Raw genomic sequence first — 23,362 nt, 5'->3', positions numbered from 1 at the left:
TTTTTTTCATATATTTCTTGACCATTTGTGTTTCTATTTTTAAGAAATTTCTATTTAGTTCTTTGGGCCATTTAATAATTTTGTTACTTGAGGGTTTTTGGCATTGAGTTTTTTGAGTTCTTTATATATTCTGTTTATTAATCCAGCTATTTGAAGTTTCTGTTCTAATTCCCAAGTCTTTGATGCATTTTGATTTCAATTTTGTACAGAGTGAGGAATAAGGATTTAGTTTCATTCTTGTATATATGTATATCCAGTTTTCCCAGTACCAATTGTTAAAAAGGCTATTTTTTTCTCCAACATACATTTTTGACACCTTTATCAAGTATCAGATGATTATGTCGGTTTGTCTCTGCGTCCCACATTCTATTCCATTGGACTTCATGTCTATTTTGATGCGAATACTATACTGATTTTGTTATAGTTCTGAAGTATAATTTGAAATTGGATATTGTGATGTCTCCTACATCACTCCTCTTGGTTAGAATTGCTTTGGCTATTCTGGGTATCTTGTTCTTTAAATTAATTTAAGGACTGTTTTTCTAGTTCTGTGAAGATGGTCACTGGTATTTTTCTTGGAATTACATTGAATCCATATAACACTTCTAGTAGTATGGGCATTTTGACAATATTTTAATTCTTCCTATTCAAGAACATGGGAGGTGTTTCCATCTTCTACAGTGTTCTTCAATTTCCTCAGTGTTCTTCAGTTTTCATTGTACAGATTTTTCACCTCCTTGGTTAGGTTAATTTCCAGATTTTTTTTCAGGTTATTGTGAAAGAGATGTCCTTCTTGAATTCTTTCTTAGCAGAACCACTGTTGCAGTGTAGAAAATCTATTGATCTATGAATGTTGATCTTGTTTCCTGCTACTTTGCTTAATTCATTTATCAGCTCTAGAAGTCTTCTGATGTAATTTTTTTGTAGAATCATGTCATCAGCAGAGATAGTTTGAGTTCTTTTTCCATTTGTATCCCTTTAATTTGCTTCTCTTTCTTGATTCCTTTGCCTAGAGTTTCAAAACTATATTGAATAGAAGTAGTGAGAGTGGACATCTTTGTCTTATTCCTAATTTTAGAGGAAATGCTTTCAGTTTTATTCCAATCAGTATGATGCTGGCTTTGAGTTTGTCATATATAACCCTTATATTGTTGAGGTAAGTTCCTTCTATCCCTAGCTTGTCTAGCATTTTTAACATGAGTCTGTGCTGGATTTTATCAAAAGCCTTTTCTGCATCTATTGAGAAGATTGGATGATTTTGTTCTTCATTCTATTCAAGTGGTGAATTATGTTTATTGATTTGCATATGTTGAACCAACCTTGCCTGATAAAGTCTACTTGATCATGATATATTATCTTCTTGAAATGTCTTTGAATGTGGTGTGCTAATACTTTGCTACATCTATGTTCATCATGGATATTGATCTATAGTTTTCTTTATGCATCTTTGCCTGGTTTTGGTATCAAGGTGATACTCACTTTATAGAATGTTTGGAGGTAGTCTATCCTTCTCAATTTTGTGGAATAGTTTGAGAAAACCTGCTATTCGTTCTTCTTTAAAGTTCTGGTGGAACTCAACTGAGAATTCATTAGGTTTGTGGTCTTTTTTTTTTTTAAGAGAGAGAGAGAGAGAAAAAGAGAGAGAGAGAGAGAGAGAGAGAGAGAGAGAGAATTTTTAATATTTTTTTTAGTTTTCAGCAGACACAACATCTTTGTTTGTATGTGGTACTGAGGATCAAACCTGGGCCGCACGCATGCCAGGCGAGTGCGCTACCGCTTGAGCCACATCCCCAGCCCCCCGGGGTCTTCCTTTTTTGGAAGGTTTTAATTACTGTTTCAATTTCCCTACTTGATATTGGTCAGTTTAGACTTTCTATATCTTCTTGGTTCAATTTGAGCAGGTCATATGTGCCTAGAAATTTGTCAATATCTTCTAGATTTTCCAATTTATTAGAATATAAATTTTCAAAGTAGTTTCTAATGGTCCTCTGGATTTCAGAATTGTCTTGGTGATATCTCCACTTTCACTTCTGATTTTGTTTACTTGAGTCTTCTCTCTCTCTTTTTTTTTTTGGTTCATTTGACTAGGAGTTTATCAATTTTATTTATCTTTTCAAAGAATAAACTTTTTGTTGCATTGATTTGTTGTATTCTTCTACTATTCTCAATTTCATTAATGTTGGCTCTGATCTGTCTTAAACTGATTTTAGAATTAGTTTGTTCTTCCATTTCTGAGTCCTTGAGGTGGAATATTACTTTATTTAGTTGGAATCTCTCTTTTTAAATTGTAATTTATATGTAGGCATTCAATGCTGTACAATTGTCCTCTTAGAACTGTTTTCGTGCTGCCCCACAGATTTTGATATAATATGTTGTATCTGTGTTCTCATTTGTTTCTAAGAATTTATTGAATCCTTGGGGCTGGGGATGTGGCTCAAGTGGTAATGCTCTCACCTGGCATGCACGGGGAGCTGGGTTTGATCCTCAGCACCACATAAAAATAAAGATGTTGTGTCCACCAAAAACTGAAAAATAAATACTAAAAAAAACTCTCTCTCTCTCTCTCTCTCTCTCTCTCTCTCTGTCTCTGTCTCTCTCTCAAAAAAAGAATTTCTTGAATCCTCTCATTTCTTCTTTGATTCATTCTTCACTTAAGAAAGTATTGTTCAATCTTCATGTGTTTGATTTCTATTATTTTTCTTACTTTTGGGTTCTAGTTTCATTCCATTATAACCCAATATGATGCATGGGATTGTATCAATTTGTTTGTGTTTGCTAAAACTTACATTGTGATCTAGAATATGGTCTATTTTGGAAAAGGTTCCATGAGTTGCTGAGAAGAAGGCAAATTTGGCTTTTTTAGAGTAAAATATCCTGTAGGTGTCTATTAGGTCCATTTGAATTATCAATGGTATTATTTAGGTTGGAAATATCTTTATTGACTGTTTTGATGACCTTTTTATTGAAGATAAGGATACATTAAAATCATTCTGAACTAAATGTGTTTTTACCTTTTATATTATTTTTTTCAGAGCATTTTAGCTTTCTTAAATATATTAAGAAAAATACAATTGTCTCTCGATATACAATGGGAATTGGTTCCAGGACCAATTATCAAACCTTATGGATGCTCACATTATTTATGAAATAGCATACTATTTCTGGGCATGATGACTTATGTCTGTAATTCCAGTGACTTGGGAGGCTAAGGCAGGAGAATCAGAAATTCAATCCCAATCTCAATGCAGTTTAGCAAGTCCTCAGCAACTTAGAGAGACTATGTTTCAATTAAAAAAAAAAGTGCTGTGTATGTGGCAAAGTGGTAAATATCCCTTGATTCTATATCTACCAAAATACAAAAACTTATAAATTGCATAGAATTTGCCTAGAAATTATGCACATCCTCCTTACTTTAAATCATCCCTACATTACTTATTACTAATACATAGGTAGTGTTTATAAACAGCTATCATACTGTGTTGCTTGGGGAATAATAACAAGAAAAAACGTTGTACAACTGTACATGTTCATCACAGATACAATTGTTTTGTATGTGAGTATTTTTAATATCTGATTAGTTGAATCCATGGATTTACACCTCATAAAATAGATAGCCAACTGTAATACCTTATCAGTTATTGTCCTCCAGGACATACTATTAGGATATATACTTACTCCAGGATATATACTATTAGGTATAATTATCATGTATGAACATGAATATGTTATAACTCTTTCTAGTTGTTTACATATAATAGCACAAAAATCTGAGTAGCTACAATTGTTCTAAAGCTTCAGTGACTAAAATTAATTATTTAAGAAGTTTGTTAATCCCAGTGGCTCAGGAGGCTGAGACAGGAAGACCATGACTTCAAACCCAGCCTCAGCAAAAGCTAAACAACTCAGTGAGACCCTGTCTAAATAAAACACAAAATAGGGCTAGGGATATGGCTTAGTGGTCAAGTGCACCTGAGTTCAATCCCCAGTAAAATCCCCCCCATCAAAAAAAGTAGTTTGTTAAAAGTCCATTTTGCTCTAAAAGCAAGGAAAGATTTAAAATCTGTGTTTTAAAAATAAATTTTATAGGTCTTTTCTTTTTCTGCTCAGGAGACAGAAAAATTGTTTTAGCACTGACCTGCTAGTTGACACTTGATCTTTGAGGTGGGTTTGAATAAGTTGGGTTTTTCTTAAATCTCAGGCTTCTTAGGCATCAACATGCTGTGACTATGCAAAGCCCAAACAGAAGGAGGTGAAAAATACATTGTGGGAACTGAGATGTATGAGAATTTTCATCCCACACCCTTCCACTCCCCTTTCTCAGAAAAAGTCCAAGATCCAAGGCTCTTTTGATGTTTTGGTTTGTTTTTATGGTGTTAGATAGACCTTTGCCTACAGAGCAGTCAAAAACATGGGAGTTCACATCAGTGAGGGAAACAGAAGCACTAGATAAGAAAACCAAGGTATTGATCAGTGCTAAAATTTAGACAGCACCAAGGGTTTTGAACAAACACTATAAATTTACTTGTGGTGGGTTTAGCCATGCTCAGGAGGAGGAAGATTGTATATAGTTGACACAAGCAAATGCCCAAGGAACGATCCTAGATTCTTGCTAAGAAGAATTGCAGAAGGCAGAGGTTGGTAAGGACGCTACTACTTCAAACAGCATAGAAATGTAAAAACTTAATCAAAATGAATTTCTTTATTATTCTTATCCTATCTACTTTCTAATAAAGGACGTAATGTGCACAGAAATGGTTTTTCTATACTACATAAAATGAAGGTTGAGTATTAGACAATTAAAGGATATACAGTTAAAAAAAGTCATTTGTATCTGAGATATAATGCTGTAACTGTTCCTGGTTTACTCATTATAGCAGTTCTTCTTTTATTTTTTTATTGGTTGTTCAAAAGATTACAAAGCTCTTGACATATCATATTTCATACATTAGATTCAAGTGGGTTATGAACTCCCATTTTTACCCCAAATACAGATTGCAGAATCACATCGGTTGCACATCCACATTTTTACATAATGCCCTATTAGTAACTGTTCTATTCTGCTACCTTTTCTATCCTATACTATCCCCCTTCCCCTCCCCTCCCATCTTCTCTCTCTACCCCATCTACTGTATTACAGAGCAATAGTAACAAAAACAGCATGGTACTGGTACCAAAACAGGCAGGTGGACCAATGGTACAGAATAGAGGACACACAGACTAATCCACAAAGTTACAACTATCTTATATTTGATAAAGGGGCTAAAAGCATTCAATGGAGGAAGGATAGCATCTTCAACAAATGGTGCTGGGAAAACTGGAAATCCATATGCAACAAAATGAAACTGAATCCCTTTCTCTTGCCATGCACAAAAGTTAACTCAAAATGGATCAAGGAGCTTGATATCAAATCAGAGACTCTGCATCTGATAGAAGAAAAAGTTGGCTCCGATCTACATACTGTGGGGTCGGGCTCCAAATTCCTTAATAGGACACCCATAGCACAAGAGTTAATAACAAGAATCAACAAATGGGACTTACTCAAACTAAAAAGTTTTTTCTCAGCAAAAGAAACAATAAGAGAGGTAAATAGGGAGCCTACATCCTGGGAACAAATCTTTACTCCTCACACTTCAGATAGAGCCCTAATATCCAGAGTATACAAAATTAGCAGTTCTTCTTTTATATAAAGTACATTGCCATATTAACTATGACCTTATGCTAAAACTTCAGGGCACATATGATTTGTTATAGCTTCCTATGTGACCACTATCTTCATTTTGATGCATATCTATTTCTCATTCTGTCTCCTTCTAAGAAATTACAGATTATATGACATCAATGCAAACTAAAAATTTTACAAGAAATTATTGATGACTGTCATAATAAATTTAACCATTTAAAACTTTTAAGAAAAGGTTTATAAATTAGCTACATGCATTTTTTTAACTTTGTATTTTCCAACTTTCAAATTTGGCCTTTATCTTACATTGAAGTATCTTACCTTATTGTGATTAAAATCTTCAACCAGAATTATCTGGCTGGCTGAAAATTATGTACTTGTCTGACTGGGATTTTCCTGATTATTGTAATCACTTCTTACCAAACTTACCTCATATCAAAAAAAAAAAGCAAAGAATTCTAACTCAGAAATCAGAAGTAAGGACAGGATGGCCATGTAACTTGTCTACTATCTCATAGGTAATTTGGACAGTAATCCTTAAAAAATTTAGAGCAGGTTCCAACTAGTATAGTTTCAGATTGCAAATTCCTCCCAAAGCACAATTACCACCTGATTTTTGTTCCAAGAATTCTGTAGTAAGAGTTTTATTTCATTTGTTTAAAATACTTCTCCTTCAAAACAAAACATTCTGAACAAAGAGATTTTTGTTATTTAAACATTAGGCTTAATATTATAGTTCCCTTTTAAAGGTATATACTCATTGGTAAATCTTTAAAGATGTCAGGCATTTGAATAGAGGAAGAAATGAAACTAAAGTTTTTCCATTTCTGCTGGCAAATGGGACCTGCATAAGCTTCAGGCCTCTGTGGCACAGAAATGTGCTACAGTTCTTAATGATGGGCCCCACTTCTATTATCTCACTCTTGGCCTGCAATCCTAGCTTCCTAGGAGGTTGAGGTCTGCAGACTGTGAATGCCAGGGGTGGGGATAATCTGGGCTTCTTCAATGGGGCTTTAGCTCAGCTAGGTAAGGCTGCTGTGAGACACCAGGTCAGGTGTACCCTGGCATACCACACCTCCAGCTTGAGCTAGCATATTGGGCTCCACCTGGCCATGGTCAGTGCTCACTGCCCATGTTCCAGCTTGCCCAGGCCACTACTCTGCCACTCCACTAACCCACTGCTACTTCTTAGTGGGGATTAGTAGACTGGCTGTGTGGTGAGTGGCTAGGGAGCCATGCTAAAAAAAAAAAAGTTCACAAAAAAATCTGAAGATGAATTAATGTCCAAAAACAAAACTCTTAAGACTTAAGAAGAGATCATTTTAATTAACTTACTAGTCCAGAGAAAATAGCAGCACACCCACTCACCAGAAAAGAAACTTATTCATTTATTATGTTTCTAGTGACAACCATCATCATCTTATGAAGAAGATTGACAGTTTGGCACTCTTTTGGCAATAAGTTTTTCCTAGAGGCATAAGTGAACAATGTCAAATTAAATTATATGACTGTTCAGTTTGGATCAGGTATCCATCCAGGTGACCAGTCCAGGATACAAGATCACACAGAGTGGTGGTACTGTTAGGGATTCACTCTCTTAGATGTTCATACAAGAGAAGGGTGGGATGGGCAGTTTTCCCCAGAGATATACACTCTAGTATTAAAAAAGAGCATTGAAGAAAATATTGCTTAACAAAGAAAAAATAAGGCACCCATGATTCTAGCATGTAAGAAATAAGTTAAATAAGGAAATCAGTCTCTTTTTTTGAGAAGAAAAGAACTAAAGTTATTATAGACAGAATTGACAGAAATGAAGATAGTGCTCATGATGAAATAACACAGAGGGACATGCTAAATGGCTTCAAGTTAGGTGACACCATGGGGAGAGGCTAGATAGGAGGCTGGAAGGGAGGGGAATTTAGAAGGGAGGTAAGGCTTGAGTTACTTGCACATTAAGTTATTAAGACACACTTATTTCGCAATGGGAGGTTTTCTTCAGAGAAAAGATAAGATTTAGTCTTCAGAGGGTTGCTTTTATGACTATAGAAGGATTAAGTAGTTTAGGGCAACTCCAATGGCAGAGATCCAGTTAGTGTATCTTGAAAGAGACCAAGAAAAAGACCTTTATGTGTTGAATAAACTTAATGACAGACTAAAGGAGAAAGCAGTGTCTAAATGGCAGTGCTAACAAGTGGGTGGAAGGATTGGGGCTAGAGGAAAATACTTGTTTAAGGTAATTGAGCAAAGGCTTCAGTAAAGTGAAGTTGTGCAATATGGGTGGAGAGAGTCATTCTGGGCAAGAGACAAGGGAAGCACAGTATTTCGCAAGTATATAGGGAGGTAACATTGGAAGAAATCCAGGATTTCTGATCTGAACACCTGTAGTTATAAAAATACCCTTTTATAAAATGTGAAAGAGTAGGACAAAAGTAAGTTTAAATGAGGAAATGGAGTTCATTTTTAACTGGTGATAATAGCTCAGTTAGTAGAGAGCTTGCCTCCTGTGCTCAAAGCCCTGGGTTCAATCCCCAGTACCACCAAAAAAAAAAAAAAAAAAAAAGAAAAAAGTATCAATGGAGTTCATTTTTAGACACACTAAGCACAAGATGGTTTTTAAGCAACAAGGCAGATAAGTAGGCAAGTAGGAAGTATGTTTTATAAATCCTTAGGTTAGAAGAAAGGGTTGGAGCAGTGACTTTGGGGAGCCATTAACAGGAAATCACATTTAAAGCATAAGACTTAATAAGATTGGGATTTCTCTGCCAGTTTATGACAGGTCCATGAGATACAGAGGCATTTTTTCTTTACCTTCATCACTTGACAATAATCCATACACACACATATGAGTGATAAAATATATTCTCAATGAACATTTAAAAATGAGTATGTGCATAAGTAAATTGAAATAAGAAGAGGGTCAATAGTCTGGAAGAATGAGATTAACAAAGCTGATCTCTAATTCAGTCTGAAAACCCCATTTAAAGGGCTTTAACCAGATGACAACATAGGGTTTTAACCATCTGACCCTATAAATGCATTGCTTTTTTCCCCAAAGTGCAATAGCATTGACCTATTGACACAAATTTTGACACCAATCTTCACTTTCCTTAAAAGGACAACTAAAGGACCTTACCCCATGGAGCATTTTAAAATGGTCTATGATATCTTTAGCTGGTAGAAAAGAATGCCATTAACTCATTGAAATTCTTTATATGATTTAAACAGACAATAGCTACTTGCTTCTTTTTAACAAATGATATCTAAAATACTTTCTCTTTAATTACAGAAAAAGGAAATTGTTTCATTGGAAGTGTAACTTCGGGAATTTGCTTATTCCCATTTTGGGTGCAGGAGGTATCAGGGATTGAACTCAGGAGCACTTGACCACTGAGCCACATCCCCAGCCCTATTTTGTATTTTATTTAGAGACAGGGTCTCACTGAGTTATAGGGTCTCCCTGAGTTTCTTATCTCACTTTTATTGAGGCTGGTTTTGAACTCACAATCCTCCTGCCTCACCAACTCCAGCCACTAAGATTATTGGTGAACGCTAATACGTTCACTTAGTCCCATTTTTAAGTCATGTGGATGATGAATTATTCCCCTTAGAGAGACCTAAAGGGCAAAAGGTAATCTCAGTGCAGAAAAGAAATTGAAAGAACATTCTGTGAGGAAAATAGGAGCAAAAGAAAACAACTTTAAGCAGAATGAATTTCATTGACAGCACTGTAACATGGAGTTGACAAGGGCCATCAGGCTAAGAACAGATAGGACATAAAGAAGAGTGTGAGAATAGAGGGCCTGCAGTTGCTTACACTGCATATTTTGGAAGAAGAGAATTATTTAATGACCTATAGACAGGGAAAAAAAGCCTACTTGAATTAAGTCCACACAAAATTTCTGGGATGAATTGTACAAGTAAGATAAAGTTAACTTATCTGACTTGCCTCCTCTTTCTTTCATTATTTTAAGAAAGTTATTAAGCAACCTTGATCACATTTTATGATGATACATGGGAGGAGAAGGTGCAGATGGAAGTAAAAGAATGAGAATGTCATTTTACTGAGCTCTTTCCTGAGTCTGCTTTAACAGTCCCAAGATCATAGCCCCTGTATTTGATTTGTATCACTTTGGATATATGTGTTTCTACTCATTACAGTTTTGTGGTAGTCTCATGCTTTCTGATTCACCTAGGTTAACCCATTTAGGAGAAAAACTGTTATGACACTAATGATAAATACTTGTTTTATTTCCTTCTTCAGTGATGATTCGAGTTATGTCTCTGGATGATTATTTGAAGCCTGTTGAGGAAATGGTAAGTTATACTTGGAAATATGTTGAGCATATACATAGTTCTGTTTCTCACAGAACTATGAAAAAGAAGAGATCAGACTTAAATTGCTAGTTCTGTGGTCCCATTAGTCAGTCTATGACCCATGGTGTTCCTCACTTAGAATTAAAATGCTTCTTCTTCTCCCTCATCCTCCTTCACTTCTACTTTTCCCCTACTCTTCCTCCTTCTTTCCTCTCTCCCTCCTGTTCATCGTCTTCCTCCTTTTATTTCTCCTCTCTCTCTCTGTATCTCTCTCTTCCCCGCCTCTCTCTTTCTCCCTTTCCCTCGCCTCCTTCCCCATTCTCCCCCTCTTCCTCCCCCTCCTTCTCCCTGTGTCTCTCTCTTTGATCAACAAAATAAATATATTTTCCAATTTTAAGCAGAATTCTATAATTCACTGAACTCCCACCACTATAAAGCACTGTTACGTAAACTGTTATCCAAAGATAGAGAAGATATAAATCATTGATTCCTCCCAAATGATTACATTAGAACTGAGTTTGTTGAGAAAGAACAAAAATTACCATAAGGAAAGTGGCATTAAAAACATAAAAGAAAATGAGTCATTACATCCTTGGCATCTGGAAGAAAAGAATATGGCAGATCATAGGTTTTTAAATTATATAGTGGGTAAATTCTGTATTGAGTGAATGAGTATTATACAGCATGAATAACATTGTATAATGCTTGCATGAATGAATTTATAATGAATGAATGAAAGCATTATGGTTGCTTCATATTTTAAATTATCAAGAATGTTAAGTGAGTCTGCTTTAATAGTCCCAAGATCTTAGTCCCTATATCAAGAGAGGCATTAATTTAAGTCACTTCCTCAGAATCAGATCCTGATTCAGAGAAAAATGAAAGAATAAATTATTAAGGAAGTGCTTCAAGAGAATTCAATATGGGAGTTGTGGGAAGCAGGAAAGTGTGAGGGAAGAAGCCAAGCATGTGTGCAACTGGTTTCAGGCTAAGTCATCAGCTTGATGGGCAGGAAGCTCCAGAACACATGTTATAATTCAGAGTTTGTTCAATTTTTAGAAATATTTTCATATTCCAGCACCAGACAGTTGTTGGTTAGAGGCAGTCCCCTATGTAGAAATAACTTCCCAGGAACTTGCCCAGAGGCCCAATGACAGGGCTCTCAAGAAATTCAAAAATAAATGCTGCTAGGAACAGAGCTCAGGGAAATTGGGGCTGGGCACAAAGAACCAGAAAAAGTGATCTGATAGAGAGCATTGGCCACATCTGCTACAGGTATCAGGGAGAGGTGAACCTAAGACACTCCTTAAAAAACAGATGAACCAATGGTTAAATTAGGGATAGTAAGATATTTAGAAAGGGATTCGTGAGAACTAGCCATTCTGTTGTGATGTCCCACGTTGACTCATCGACTGAGCAGTTGCATCAAAGCTTGTTAAGCTTATAAAAGCTAAATAGATGGTTTCTCTGTAGGTTGACTATTTCTTTCTCCCTCCAAATAATCCTCATCCTTAAATAGTTAAGACATCATCTCTTCTAATGAACATATTTTCCCCCATCTCCTATAGCCACAGTAATCTTGTAGAATTGCTTCTTATTTTTTAACTTCTAGAACATATACCTATTTTGAATGCTAAAAATTCGTTTAGTAATTTCAATCTTAAATCACTTCTAGGAGACCCCAAGTGCTTCCTGTTCTTCTTGGTTCAAGGTTGAAAGTCATTTTGTTTTTAAGGATGCTTTTCTTTTCTTTAAACAAAGCAGCAAATATTTCTACTGCAATCATTGAGTCAAAGATAACTAGCCTTGACTAGAAGGATCATGGGAAAGTGCTGGGTCCCCTGAAAATCTGAGGGACTCTCTTGTTAGGATCTTCCACCAGTATTGTTTGTTTGTATTGTCAATAAAACCAAATATAATTATCTTACTTCCACATTTAGTAATTATTGCATCTACATGAAGCAAATAGAATCAAATAATTCTTCTTCAAATATTGGTCACAGAAAATAATATCATTTGTATCAGTCATTTCTGGGAAAGATTCTATGGCATAGCAAAGAGCATTCACTTTTGTACCGAGATCAAAATTAATGTAGCCTTTCCAAAAATGGTAATGATTTGAAGATTACATTTTGTGTATTTTCTAAGGTGAACCACTGTTTCAGTATCATATTCCATTTAAATAAGTGACTCAATATATGGTTCCTTCTACAAGATCAGGAATTCGTAGTAATTTTGATGACAATTACCAAAACATAGTAGTGATATAATTATCAAATGGACAAAGATATAAAGCATGCACCTAATTTCTCCTTCCCAGTCTTCTTTCCCTTCATTCAGAAGGTGAGATGAAGATGGTCTTGGTCCTGGGCTGGTTGTGCAGATTAATTTTTTTATTAGAGAAGATTCAACTCCATTTCAATCTTTGTTTTTGAAGAAAACCAGCATCTTAGAACAATGATATTATACTTTTACTTGATTTTTGCATACTAGTTTTGTGAAGTAGTCTATCCTTCGTAAAAACTAGACAAAGTAATAAAGATTTTAAGTATTAAACACAATGAAAGTCATCTGCACTGGAAGCATCACAAATAGTTTTTTAAAAAGAGATAGTACTCTAACTTTGACCCTCATTATTAGAATTTGGTCCAAGTGGTCAACCTCTCCCTATGCCACCTATGGATAAGAGTTATTTATTTCTCTCCTGTGAGGAGACCCATGAGAAGATCTGTCTCCCTTAATATTTGAGTTAATAACACAGTAGTAGTTATCTTCAATACCATCCTGACATTTCATCAAAGAAACCCATTTTATGATTCTATAATACAAATAGATACCCCAATTCTGCTCCTTTATTTTTCAGTTCTAAGAATTCCAAAAGCTATGGATCCTGTTTGTATTTCTCTACATGTATGTTTTATCATTTTATTAGATTTATCATGTTTTACAGTTTGTAGGGAGTAGCGCTTTGTTTTGAGGGGTGGATAAAGAAGCTTAGGTAGCTGTTTTAACTTACCCCTTCGCCTGTTCACATCTGTCCCATGGATTCTAAATTACAGGCTTCTTGGTTTTAGTGTCCTGAGAGATTGCACTAAGAGATGAAAAGCAAACAGTTGACTTTGTGGGTCTAGGGGGGCAGAGAATGGTATGCACTAGTGAGAACTGTGGGGATGTGCAAACAGATGCAGGAAGGCAAAGGATAGAAGAACCTGGGGCCAGATTTAGAACAAATGCCTAAGATTATTTACTCAACTTATACAGAAAAAAAAGCATAAAGAAAAATTAAAAATTTAAGATAAATGATATACAACTTAAATGATCGAAGTATTTCAGAAGCCAACCAGCAGTGTAAAACATTGTCACTGCTAGATTGAAGACTGGCCATGGATTCTCCATAAGGAAGTAAATCATAAGGTCAGAGAAGTTTTTATATTATGTTGGAAAGACCTAAGGACAGGGTTGCTTGATGAGAATGCACGGTGTGCATTTGTGAAAGCAAGAAGTCAATGAAAATTCTTGGAAACTATGAGACAGTTTCAATATACACAATAGACATTCAGACTTTCAGTCAGAAATTAATGCTTGAGTTTTCTTAAATTATCTGCTTATGTACACTTACTTATTCAATAATATTTTTATAATTAACCTCTGTACTCAGTGATTAAAATCAATCTTGAGAGTTCATATAGTAACATTATTTTATTTTTATTTCAGTATCCAGTAATCACCCTCAAGGTAAGGTAACTGCAAGTTTAAGAGGGTTAATTTTCCACCTCAGTTTTAGAGCATCTCCTCAAACCTCAGTATTAAAAGGCATTTGGCGGGGAGCATTATTTATTTAAATTGGTAAGAAATTATTCAGTTTGTGTAACCATCCTCAAGAGAATAGAAATAAGTTTTTTTTTTCCTTCTCTTTGATTTAAATTCACATCTATTTTTAATATGACAGGAAGCCAGTATAATTCATTTAACACTTATTGAATGTGTCTAAAAGTGCACTGGGGTCAAATTATAGTTCACCTATAAGAACTGAAATTTTGATGCAGAAAACAGCTGTAACAAAATAATAATTCTAGAGATATGATAATTGAAACCCAAGTACTGCAAAAATAAATAAATAAATACAGACATAAAAATATACTAAATGCTCTGATATATAGAGATATGAACAACAATCACTTCTCCATGGTGAATCATTTAAAACTTGTGTTTTAAATCAGCAGATTAGAATTTTAAGAACTAGGAAGTTACTTGATGAAACATTATGATGAATGAAAAATCCAAAATTCAACACAATATTCGTTATTCCTCCTCAGGACCCACAGGGTAATCACATACAACGGTGGGTTAATGAAAAGGCTGTGAAAGGCGTGCTACCACTCTCCTTCCAGTTAATCCCGGAGTCCATCCTAGGATGGTATGAGATCACCGTGGAGATGGGCTCTGGAAACAAAGAATACCACTCTTTCTCTGTGGAAGAATATGGTAAACATGCAGCTACAAAAATATGATATATTAATCAGAAAAAATGTAAAACTATCCATTTTTCCAAAGGCCTGTACTTAGTAATTGTGCATCTCTGAAGCTTTCCTCCTAATGGTCACACATTTTTCTGTTGACCTAGGATGTCTATTCTATTTTTCTTTCATGATGTCTAGAACTGAATTTATATGAGGGTTTCTGGTATGTTCACTTTCTTTTTTGGCCATATTTATGCTTTGAAGCATTTTTTATAAAAGGAAAGGAATTCACATTAGCTATGTAAGGAGGAGTGCTGCTTGTAGGATTTCAGTAAATCATTATAAAATTTCATAATGATATCATTATTCTCATTTTACAGATGAAGAAATTGAGGCACACTTACCCCAAATCAATATTTCAGAAGTTATGGATTTGGAATTCACACCCGCATTTTCCTATTCAATTTCAAAGTCCAGCCCCATGTACTTCTGCATCTTCCTAACACTCTTAATTAACAACAAATATTGGCAAAGAACCATGGATTATAAAAGGGGAAAATTGCTTTATATGAATGCCTTATATTCATAAGGTTGCCTTTTTTCTTTTTACGAACAGTGTTACCCAAATTTCAAATGACTGTGGATGCACCAGGAAACATCTTAATTGTGGACTCTGAATTCAAAGTTAATGTCTGTGCCTTGTAAGTACAAATTGTACACAATAAAATGATGTATTAATGGAAATAGAATAGAGTACAGAAGTTAGCTAAAAAGAAGCACAATAAAAAATGATGGAAGGCAAAGGAAAAGGACAATATAAAATTACTGTTGCTGATTTTACTTCAAATAATGTAAAATGTAATTACATCAATAATTATTGGAATATGACATATGTTAGGTAACAGTTTGACTACTGATTACTGTCTTACAACGTAATACATTGTTTGATACCATCCAATGCATCTACTGAGTGGCCCTTTATGGGTAATTATATTCCAACAAATTAAATAAAATTAAACATTCCAACCCCTCAGTTGCACTAGCCACATTACATGTAACCAGTGGATGCTGATTTGGATAGTGTGAATGTACAATGTCATAAGAACTAGGAAGTTAATTGATGAAACATTATGATGAATGAAAAATCCAAAATGCAACACATTAATGTGCTTCCACATTAATGTATATTCAAGCATACTTTGCACATCCTAATATTGCACCAAACAAAACTTAGTAATCAATGACTTTTAGGTAATACTGGCATGATTTAAGAGGGAGGGGAAAGCTTCATATAATGGTTGCACCCCACTATTTTAAAAAAAAAATACCATAAAATCTGCAGTGATTATGTGGTGATATATGGCATTCCCATTTCAAGAGAGCTCTGCTGGTATTATCATGTGTTTACTCTGACTTCTTGATGAAAGCTCTTTTTATATTACATGATTAGAGAAGAAAAGCATAGGTCAAAATGTATCATAAAGAAAACTGCCATAAGATCTCAAATTGCTCCGGGGCAATCCTGGTACACTGTGTGGAGTATATCAAGGGCAGACAAGGACTTGGAGGGCACGTAACAAGATGCTCAGTTGGTATATGGCAGTGGTAATAGCCAGGCAGTTCAAGTAATTTTCTCCCTCCCTTTGTCACTAAAAAAACAGTTGGCAGAATTTTCATAACTAGCAAAGACAGCAAGAATGCAAACATCAATTTATTTTATATATAACTTGTAATTTCTAATTATAAACAGAGTTTCTGCTTGTGTTCACCCTACACTGGAAATTTAGGATGGTAAATAAGGGATGTGGCTATCTTGAGTGTAACCTCCAGAGTAGGAGGAGAAATAAATGTCAGGAAAGTTTCACTGTACTTGGATTATAGAGGCAGACAAGTACCAGGCAAGTACCTGTGAGAAATGGAAATCCTAAGAGCCCAGATGTCTATTATGTTCCTGTGATTCTTGTCTGTGTCATTTTTGCTGGAGAAACATTGCAATTAAGTGTGATAAGGCTCTCTGGGAAAAGCCAACTGGAAAGCATAAAACATAAGTATAAATGAGTAAGTAGTTGAAGATTCTAACAATTTTAAATCATAGCATTAAGCTAAAAAATTGAGCAATTTATACCTGGAAAAATAATTGAAGATCATCCATAATAAAAAGCTTAGAAATAAATATGACTGAGTCAATAGTGTACCTTTAAAATTAATCAAAGACCTTAAAATTCAGCATATTGATTGATACAGTAAGAATATATAATATATATGTATATATACTGACTGAAAGAATGGATGGTGCTGAAGGGAGAATTAGTGACTTGGAAAATGAAATTGAGGAATTATAAAATGTAGTCCAGAGGATCTACCATTATTTCTTATAGACAATTTTGTTCTTTTCAACCTATTGCTTGAATTTTTAATAATGAGAATTTATTTGTGTACTTAGATATAAGTAAAAATAAATATAATTTGTTTTAAAAGTAAAGTCCATAAGAATAATAAATGCTCATATACAATATTTTGGAAACACAAAAAAGCTAAAAGAAGTAAAGTACTATCCTAAGAAATGAAACAATCAATGATCATTGTATACTTTTCCCTTATTATTATTTTTCTTCATTTATATTGTATTTTAGTGAGTTACATAAATGAATTCTACATGTTGTCTATTTTGATCATTTTAATTAAAATATATGTTGGCCCAAAGTGATCGGTTTTAGTCAATACCATTGTTTAGATTTAGTCCAGAAAATAAAATGTAAGATAATTTGTTGTGGCAGTGGTGGTTTTAGGCACTAAAAATCTTTCAAACAATCCTATGCAAACTAATTATACCATTGATTTTTATAGTTGTATTCTTGTTATATCATTTTATTAGATACACCTATGGCAAACCTGTGGAGGGGAAAGTTCACCTTAGTGTATGCAGGGCATCTACTTTTTATGGTACTTGTGGACCTCTCAATTCACTCTGTAAAAACTTTACTCTTCAGGTAAGAGGCACATCTGCAAAATCATAAATAACTGTGCATTAACCTTATGACCTCAGCTTCCATTTACCTTTCTTTCTTCTTGTTTCTCTCTTTATAATTAAAAATTATACTTATCTTATATATACCTATTTCCATTTTTAAAATTTCTATTGTTTTTTTCTTGCTAACTTCTCATGTTCTATTAAATGACAAAACACAGATTGTATTACTGGAAAGCTCTAGAGTAAATTTCTATTAATTAAAAATGAATTTGGTTCCATATCAAAATCTATACTCTAACAATGTACTACATGGGATATATCTTTCACTTTATACTTTCTAGATATAGTCAGGGAGATATGAAGATGTTCATGTGTTTTCAAGATTATTAGACAGGTGATTTTTTTTTTCTCAATCTTTTCTCATTGGAATTGGGTGTTTACAGAATTTCCAGATGGTACATATAACTGGCGGAATTCTTATCTGCTAACAAGAGGAATTTAATTTTCCAAACTTCTAAAGGGAGGAATTTCCTGAAAAGATTCAAGTAAAACTTGAGAACCAGCATCAGAAAATTAACCCAACGAAGCCAGGATATGGCAAGGACTTCAATTATAATTATGCCAGAGTTTGACTTGTTAATACACAACTGCTACTTACATCTTTGTATCACAAATAGCAGTACACCCACACACATGTACTATACATATACACACGTTATATATTTCTATTATTTATAGAGAAGAATTTTTGATTAAAAATAATTGTGAATCCTCTGGTTCTTAAGTTTAAAAGTTGAATTTGGACAATAAACAATAAAACAGTAATAATTATAATAGCTAACATATTATGGTTGTGTCAAATGCTAGGATTAAGTAGTTCATATACATTTAACTATTAAAACAACTGTATATGTATAGTACTGTTATTATCACTCATTGCAGATGAATGGATTTAAGTAGGGAGAAGCTTAAGTATATTACATGATGTCAAATGTATATATTAGTAGCATTGCTGTATCCTTAGGCATTTCAGAGGCTACAGAATTTTCTCCATTTATTTATTCAATATTAAGTTCCTTTAATATATAAACATTATTGTGTTTAGAAGCTCCAGTGTTAAACCACACAGACCTGGTCCTGTCCTCATGGGGCTTGCTTTTTATGAAGTGGTCATTATCTTTATTAGATGCACACTCAGGAAAAAGAATGAACCAATATAAGCCAAGAACATGGGGGTGGATAGATCCGGAAAATGAATTACAAAGAAGCTTATGTTATGTAGATGCCCTTCAGAAGATTTGAGAGATCTTTAAATTTAAAATACAGCAGGAGTGTAGCCTAAATGATTTACCTGACTGCTAACCTTTAACTCTAATGAAATTTACCTGGACCTTTAAGATTGTGGAACTGTCTTGAGGACTTCATACATAGAGTTTCAGGGGCCCTGAGAAGCAGCATGTGATTCTGGTTTGGTATTATTTCTCTTGTTTTAGTGATGCTATGGGTCCAACACAGGGCCTCACATATGCTGAGCATAAAATGGCATAAGATTTTAACCTGCCACTCAAGGACCTAGCTTCCTGATCTCAAGATGAAGGAGTACAACAACAGCTCAGTTGTCCTGTAATAATCTACTAATCTATGAACGCATTTCATCACCAACCTAAATATCTTTTAAATATTTTCAATTCCTTCTGTTTAACCATTTCCTAATTATGACATTTAAAAAAGTCCCCAATGAGGCATTCTAAGTTGACCAAATAGACATTGAGACAAATTCAAAGAATCTAACAAGAATAATACCTACCATTTACTAAATGTTCACTAAGTACCAGGCACTATGCTAACCACTTTACAGCAATATGGATGTAACATCTTGTTTTATACCAAGTAGTAAGTGATAGAACCAATATTAAAATCCCAGTGTTTGACTCAAAAACCTATGTCCTTAACTGCCATATAAATTTTAATTCAATAAATATTCAAGGCATAGTAACTACAAAACATAAAACACAGTTTCAAAACTGAAAAGGAATATGGTTGAAATTAACAAAATTGCAATATCACATCTGAGTAAATGTGATCAGATTTAGATGTGTTATCTTATAGATTAACAAAGTAATACCGCAAGGAGTGTTCTTTTTAACTCATATTATTTTTAACTCAGAATTGTGATAGTTGATATTTGTTAAAAATTCAAATGGGGGCTGGGGATGTGGCTCAACTGGTAGCGCGCTCGCCTGGAGTGCGTGCGGCCCGGGTTCGATCCTCAGCACCACATATCAACAAAGATGTTGTGTCCGCCGAGAACTAAAAAATAAATATTAAAAATAAAATTCTCTTCTCTCTCTCTCTCTCTCTCTCTTTAAAAAAAAATTCAAATGAAGTCAGAGTTAAATACATGAACTGAAATTTTAAAGCATATAAACACAATGAATTATTTTATAAAGTTGGAATTTGAGTAAAACATTTCTCTTAACGTTGCTTCCTGTAGGTTACATATTTTTTTCCAAAACTGGTATTTCTTATAGTCTTTAAAATTTGACTTATCTTTTATTATTACATTCATTAATGTTTCAGATGGGGAAAGACGGCTGTGTCTCCCAGCTTATTAACACAGATGCTTTTGAGTTAAACCGGGAAGGATACCGGAGTTACTTTGAAGTACACGTTCTTGTCACAGAAAGTGGAACAGGTAATGCTCCTTAAACAGTAAGACCCCAGTGGATAACATTTTCCTATTTGAACTATTATCTACTAAGGTTAATTTCACAATGTTAATATGTTAATATAGTCATTTTTGCATAGGATATGTTACCAATTTTTTTAGATCCAAACTCTGTTTCTTATTTTAACCATAAGGTTTTAGACACCTATTGATGGATGGATAAATATTACTTTCAAATGAGACTAAAGTAGAATTCATTATGCTAGTGTATTAGCATAAAAAAGGAAGATCTGTTTTGAATATTGGTATATTCCCTTTCCTTAATCATTGCAATATGTAACTGAGAAATATAGTGGTTGATTGCAAAATTTTGGGGGGGAGCATAGAATCAAAACAAGGGAAGTAGAATATAGTTTTTTGAGAATATCACCAAACCTATGAAAAGAAATTCAATGAAATATCTTTAACCCACAACCAGGAATATATTTCTAATGACTTATTTTTTCTCTCTCTGATGCAGTATATTTCTCCCTCTTCATTAAATAGAAAGTGATAAATTCTTTTTCTTGAAATGGTCCTGTTCTGACCATTTCCTTTCTGTTAAAATAGACTTTCTTTAACTCACCTATGTGATATTTCAGTAAATATTTCTGTCCATGATATCTTAAATACTAATATGCTTCAATCCATATTCAAAGTTTTAGAGATATCTATCACATCCATGTCACAGGAAATTCAAGTAATAAATAAAACTTTAATGGATAATTAAATATATTTGTCACATTAAACAAAATAAATAATGAAAGGATAGCTAACTAAATGATAACATACATTTATGGCTGCAATATTATGCACCATTAAAAAAACTAGGTTTTTAGAAAGGTATCAAAACCTCAAAATAATGTTTAAAAACATAATGTCAAACTACATATTTTTTACAATGCAGATAAACATATATATATTTACACACATTTATAATCCCAACTACATTATTATAAATGATAATTTAAAGGCTAAAAACTTTCAGAAAATAGTCTACTTGTTAAATTTTGTTTTCTTTGGCATGTTTACAAATTTGCATTATCTTCTTAAAAGTTTTAAATTTTTAATAATATACATATATTACCTCTCTTACTATAAATAGATTAAAATGTATGTTTTAAGCAGGGATATTGTGAAATAAAAGTTTCAAACCATTACTGATGAATAATAAGAAAACAACTGGGCATAGTGGCACAAGCCTTTAATCCTAAAGGCTTGGGAGGCTAAGGCAGGAGGATCCAGAATTCAAAGTCATCCTCAGCAAAAGTGAGGTGCTAAGCAATTCAGTGAAACCCTGTCCATAAATAAAATACAAAATAGGGCTGGGGATGTGGCTCAGTGGTCGAGTGCCCCTGAGTTCAATCCCTAGTACCCCCCCCAAAAAAAATAATCAGAAATCAGTGACGTTAATCCATCATGAAAGACTAGTAAATGAATTGAACAGTGTATAAAGAGCAAGAGCACTGGTCAAGAATGATAAGCTTTTTTGATTTTTTGATTTTTTGATTTTTTTCATCTTTATTAATTTACTTTTAAAAACTTCTAAAAATTGAACAACAGCAGGGGAGGTAGAGAGGGAAGATGGGAGGGGAGGGGAGGGGAGGGGGGATAGTAGGGGATAGGAAAGGTAGCAGAATACAACAGTCACTAATATGGCATTATGTAAAAATGCGAATATGTAACAGATGTGATTCTGCAATCTGTATTTGGGGTGAAAATGGGAGTTCAAAGCACAATTTGAGTCTAATGTATGAAAGATGATATATCATGAACTATGTAATGCGATAAATAATCAATAAAAAAAAAAGAAAAAAAAAACTTCTAAAAAAATAACATGTATTAAAACTGCATAGAAAAAGTGAACTACTATAAAGAATAGTGACATTTTGAGATTTTTTTTCTATAGTTCTGTTTGGCTATATTTTGAGGATATTTTCCTAATACTTAATTTACTGCAGGTATACAGCTTACAAAATTCATGTATATAAACATAGACTCATCAATGGTGAAGATTATATTTGAAAATATGGAGACAATCTACAAACAGGGCCTCCCTTATTTGGGCCAGGTAAGAGAAGTAATAACTTCTTTACTTTCTCATTCATTTATTCCCTCATCTATCTTTCACTTATTTGTTCATTCATTCATTCATCTATCCAATAGCTCTTTTCTGAGAAATTACAATATTAAAAACTCTGTGTTAAGCTTTGTAGGATGATTTATTCTGTTAGTTTTCACAGACCCATCTTGGTTTATGCCTTTTATGAAGTGGTAACTGTTAACACCGTCCCGTTTCACACACAAGTGTCCATGATTGAAAAATAAATTGTTTATTCTGCATCAGAATTAGGATTAAAAAAAGAAAAGCACTACTATTTGCCCTTGAGGGTTTTATAGCTCACAGAAAATAGACATTAAACAAATAATTTTATAAACAATGAATGAACTATAGTCATGGGTGCTCTGTCAGTGAAATACTGACCATTTAGTAACTGTTCTACATTAGGGAATTAGCAAACCATAGCAAAAGCCAACAGAGTCCCACCTATCTATAGCCAGTGATTTGGAGTGGTTTATCATTTTTTAAAGATTATAAAAACAACCAAAGGATGTGAGAAAGAAACAATATTTGGCCCCATAAAGTTTACCATATTTATTATATGATCCTTTATAGAAAATTTGCTAAACTATGGACTAAATAGTCATAGAAAGTTTCTCTAAGGAAGTGATATTTAAGTTGATACAAGAACACTAATAAAGTGAGTTACTGGACTAGATCTTACAGAGAAGTTTTCTCAAACTGGATCCTGTGTTAGAATCACCCAGAGGGCTTGGGAAACAAATGTCAGTAACAGCCATTTTATGAATAAATTTAGATTAAAGTTTGGCTTTGGCAAATAAATAATTTAATATATGATAATTTCATTTACTAAGCAGCCATTGAGTATATGCTAACAATTTTTCTCTCCTTTATCTCAATGCATTTTTGTTTGAAATGTTTCCATGTTCTATTACTTAATATGTAAAGTTGAGGATTATTATACCTTCAAGGAATAAAATTACTTTCCAAATATGAAATAATTTTCTCTGGACTGGCGAGTTTTCCTCAAACATTGTCATCAAACTCAAATGATTTCAAATGATTTCCTGGGTTCCTCTTTGTCTCTTACATCTTTTCAGTTCCATTTAAAAGCATATTCTATTAAAAGATCATTTTTGTGAGAAAA

General features: G+C 33.8%; 1 protein-coding gene across 1 annotated transcript in view; it reads left to right on the top strand.

The window, feature by feature from the left end:
* The window catches only part of LOC308658173 (ovostatin-like), a gene marked incomplete at both ends in the record, with an annotated part of 73,543 nt that overhangs the window by 4,197 nt on the left and 45,984 nt on the right, over positions 1-23,362 (top strand). Inside the window, 7 exons of the mRNA XM_081310786.1 lie at positions 9,942-9,994; positions 13,709-13,729; positions 14,311-14,479; positions 15,071-15,155; positions 17,330-17,444; positions 20,006-20,120; positions 22,094-22,203. Coding sequence (XP_081166912.1) covers positions 9,942-9,994; positions 13,709-13,729; positions 14,311-14,479; positions 15,071-15,155; positions 17,330-17,444; positions 20,006-20,120; positions 22,094-22,203 — 668 coding nt within the window. The remainder of the gene's footprint in view (positions 1-9,941; positions 9,995-13,708; positions 13,730-14,310; positions 14,480-15,070; positions 15,156-17,329; positions 17,445-20,005; positions 20,121-22,093; positions 22,204-23,362) is intronic.

This window comes from Spermophilus citellus (genome assembly GCF_964194105.1).
Source record: "Spermophilus citellus genome assembly, chromosome: 10".
NCBI lineage: Eukaryota > Metazoa > Chordata > Mammalia > Rodentia > Sciuridae > Spermophilus > Spermophilus citellus.
This window is presented reverse-complemented; position numbering and strand designations above follow the sequence as displayed.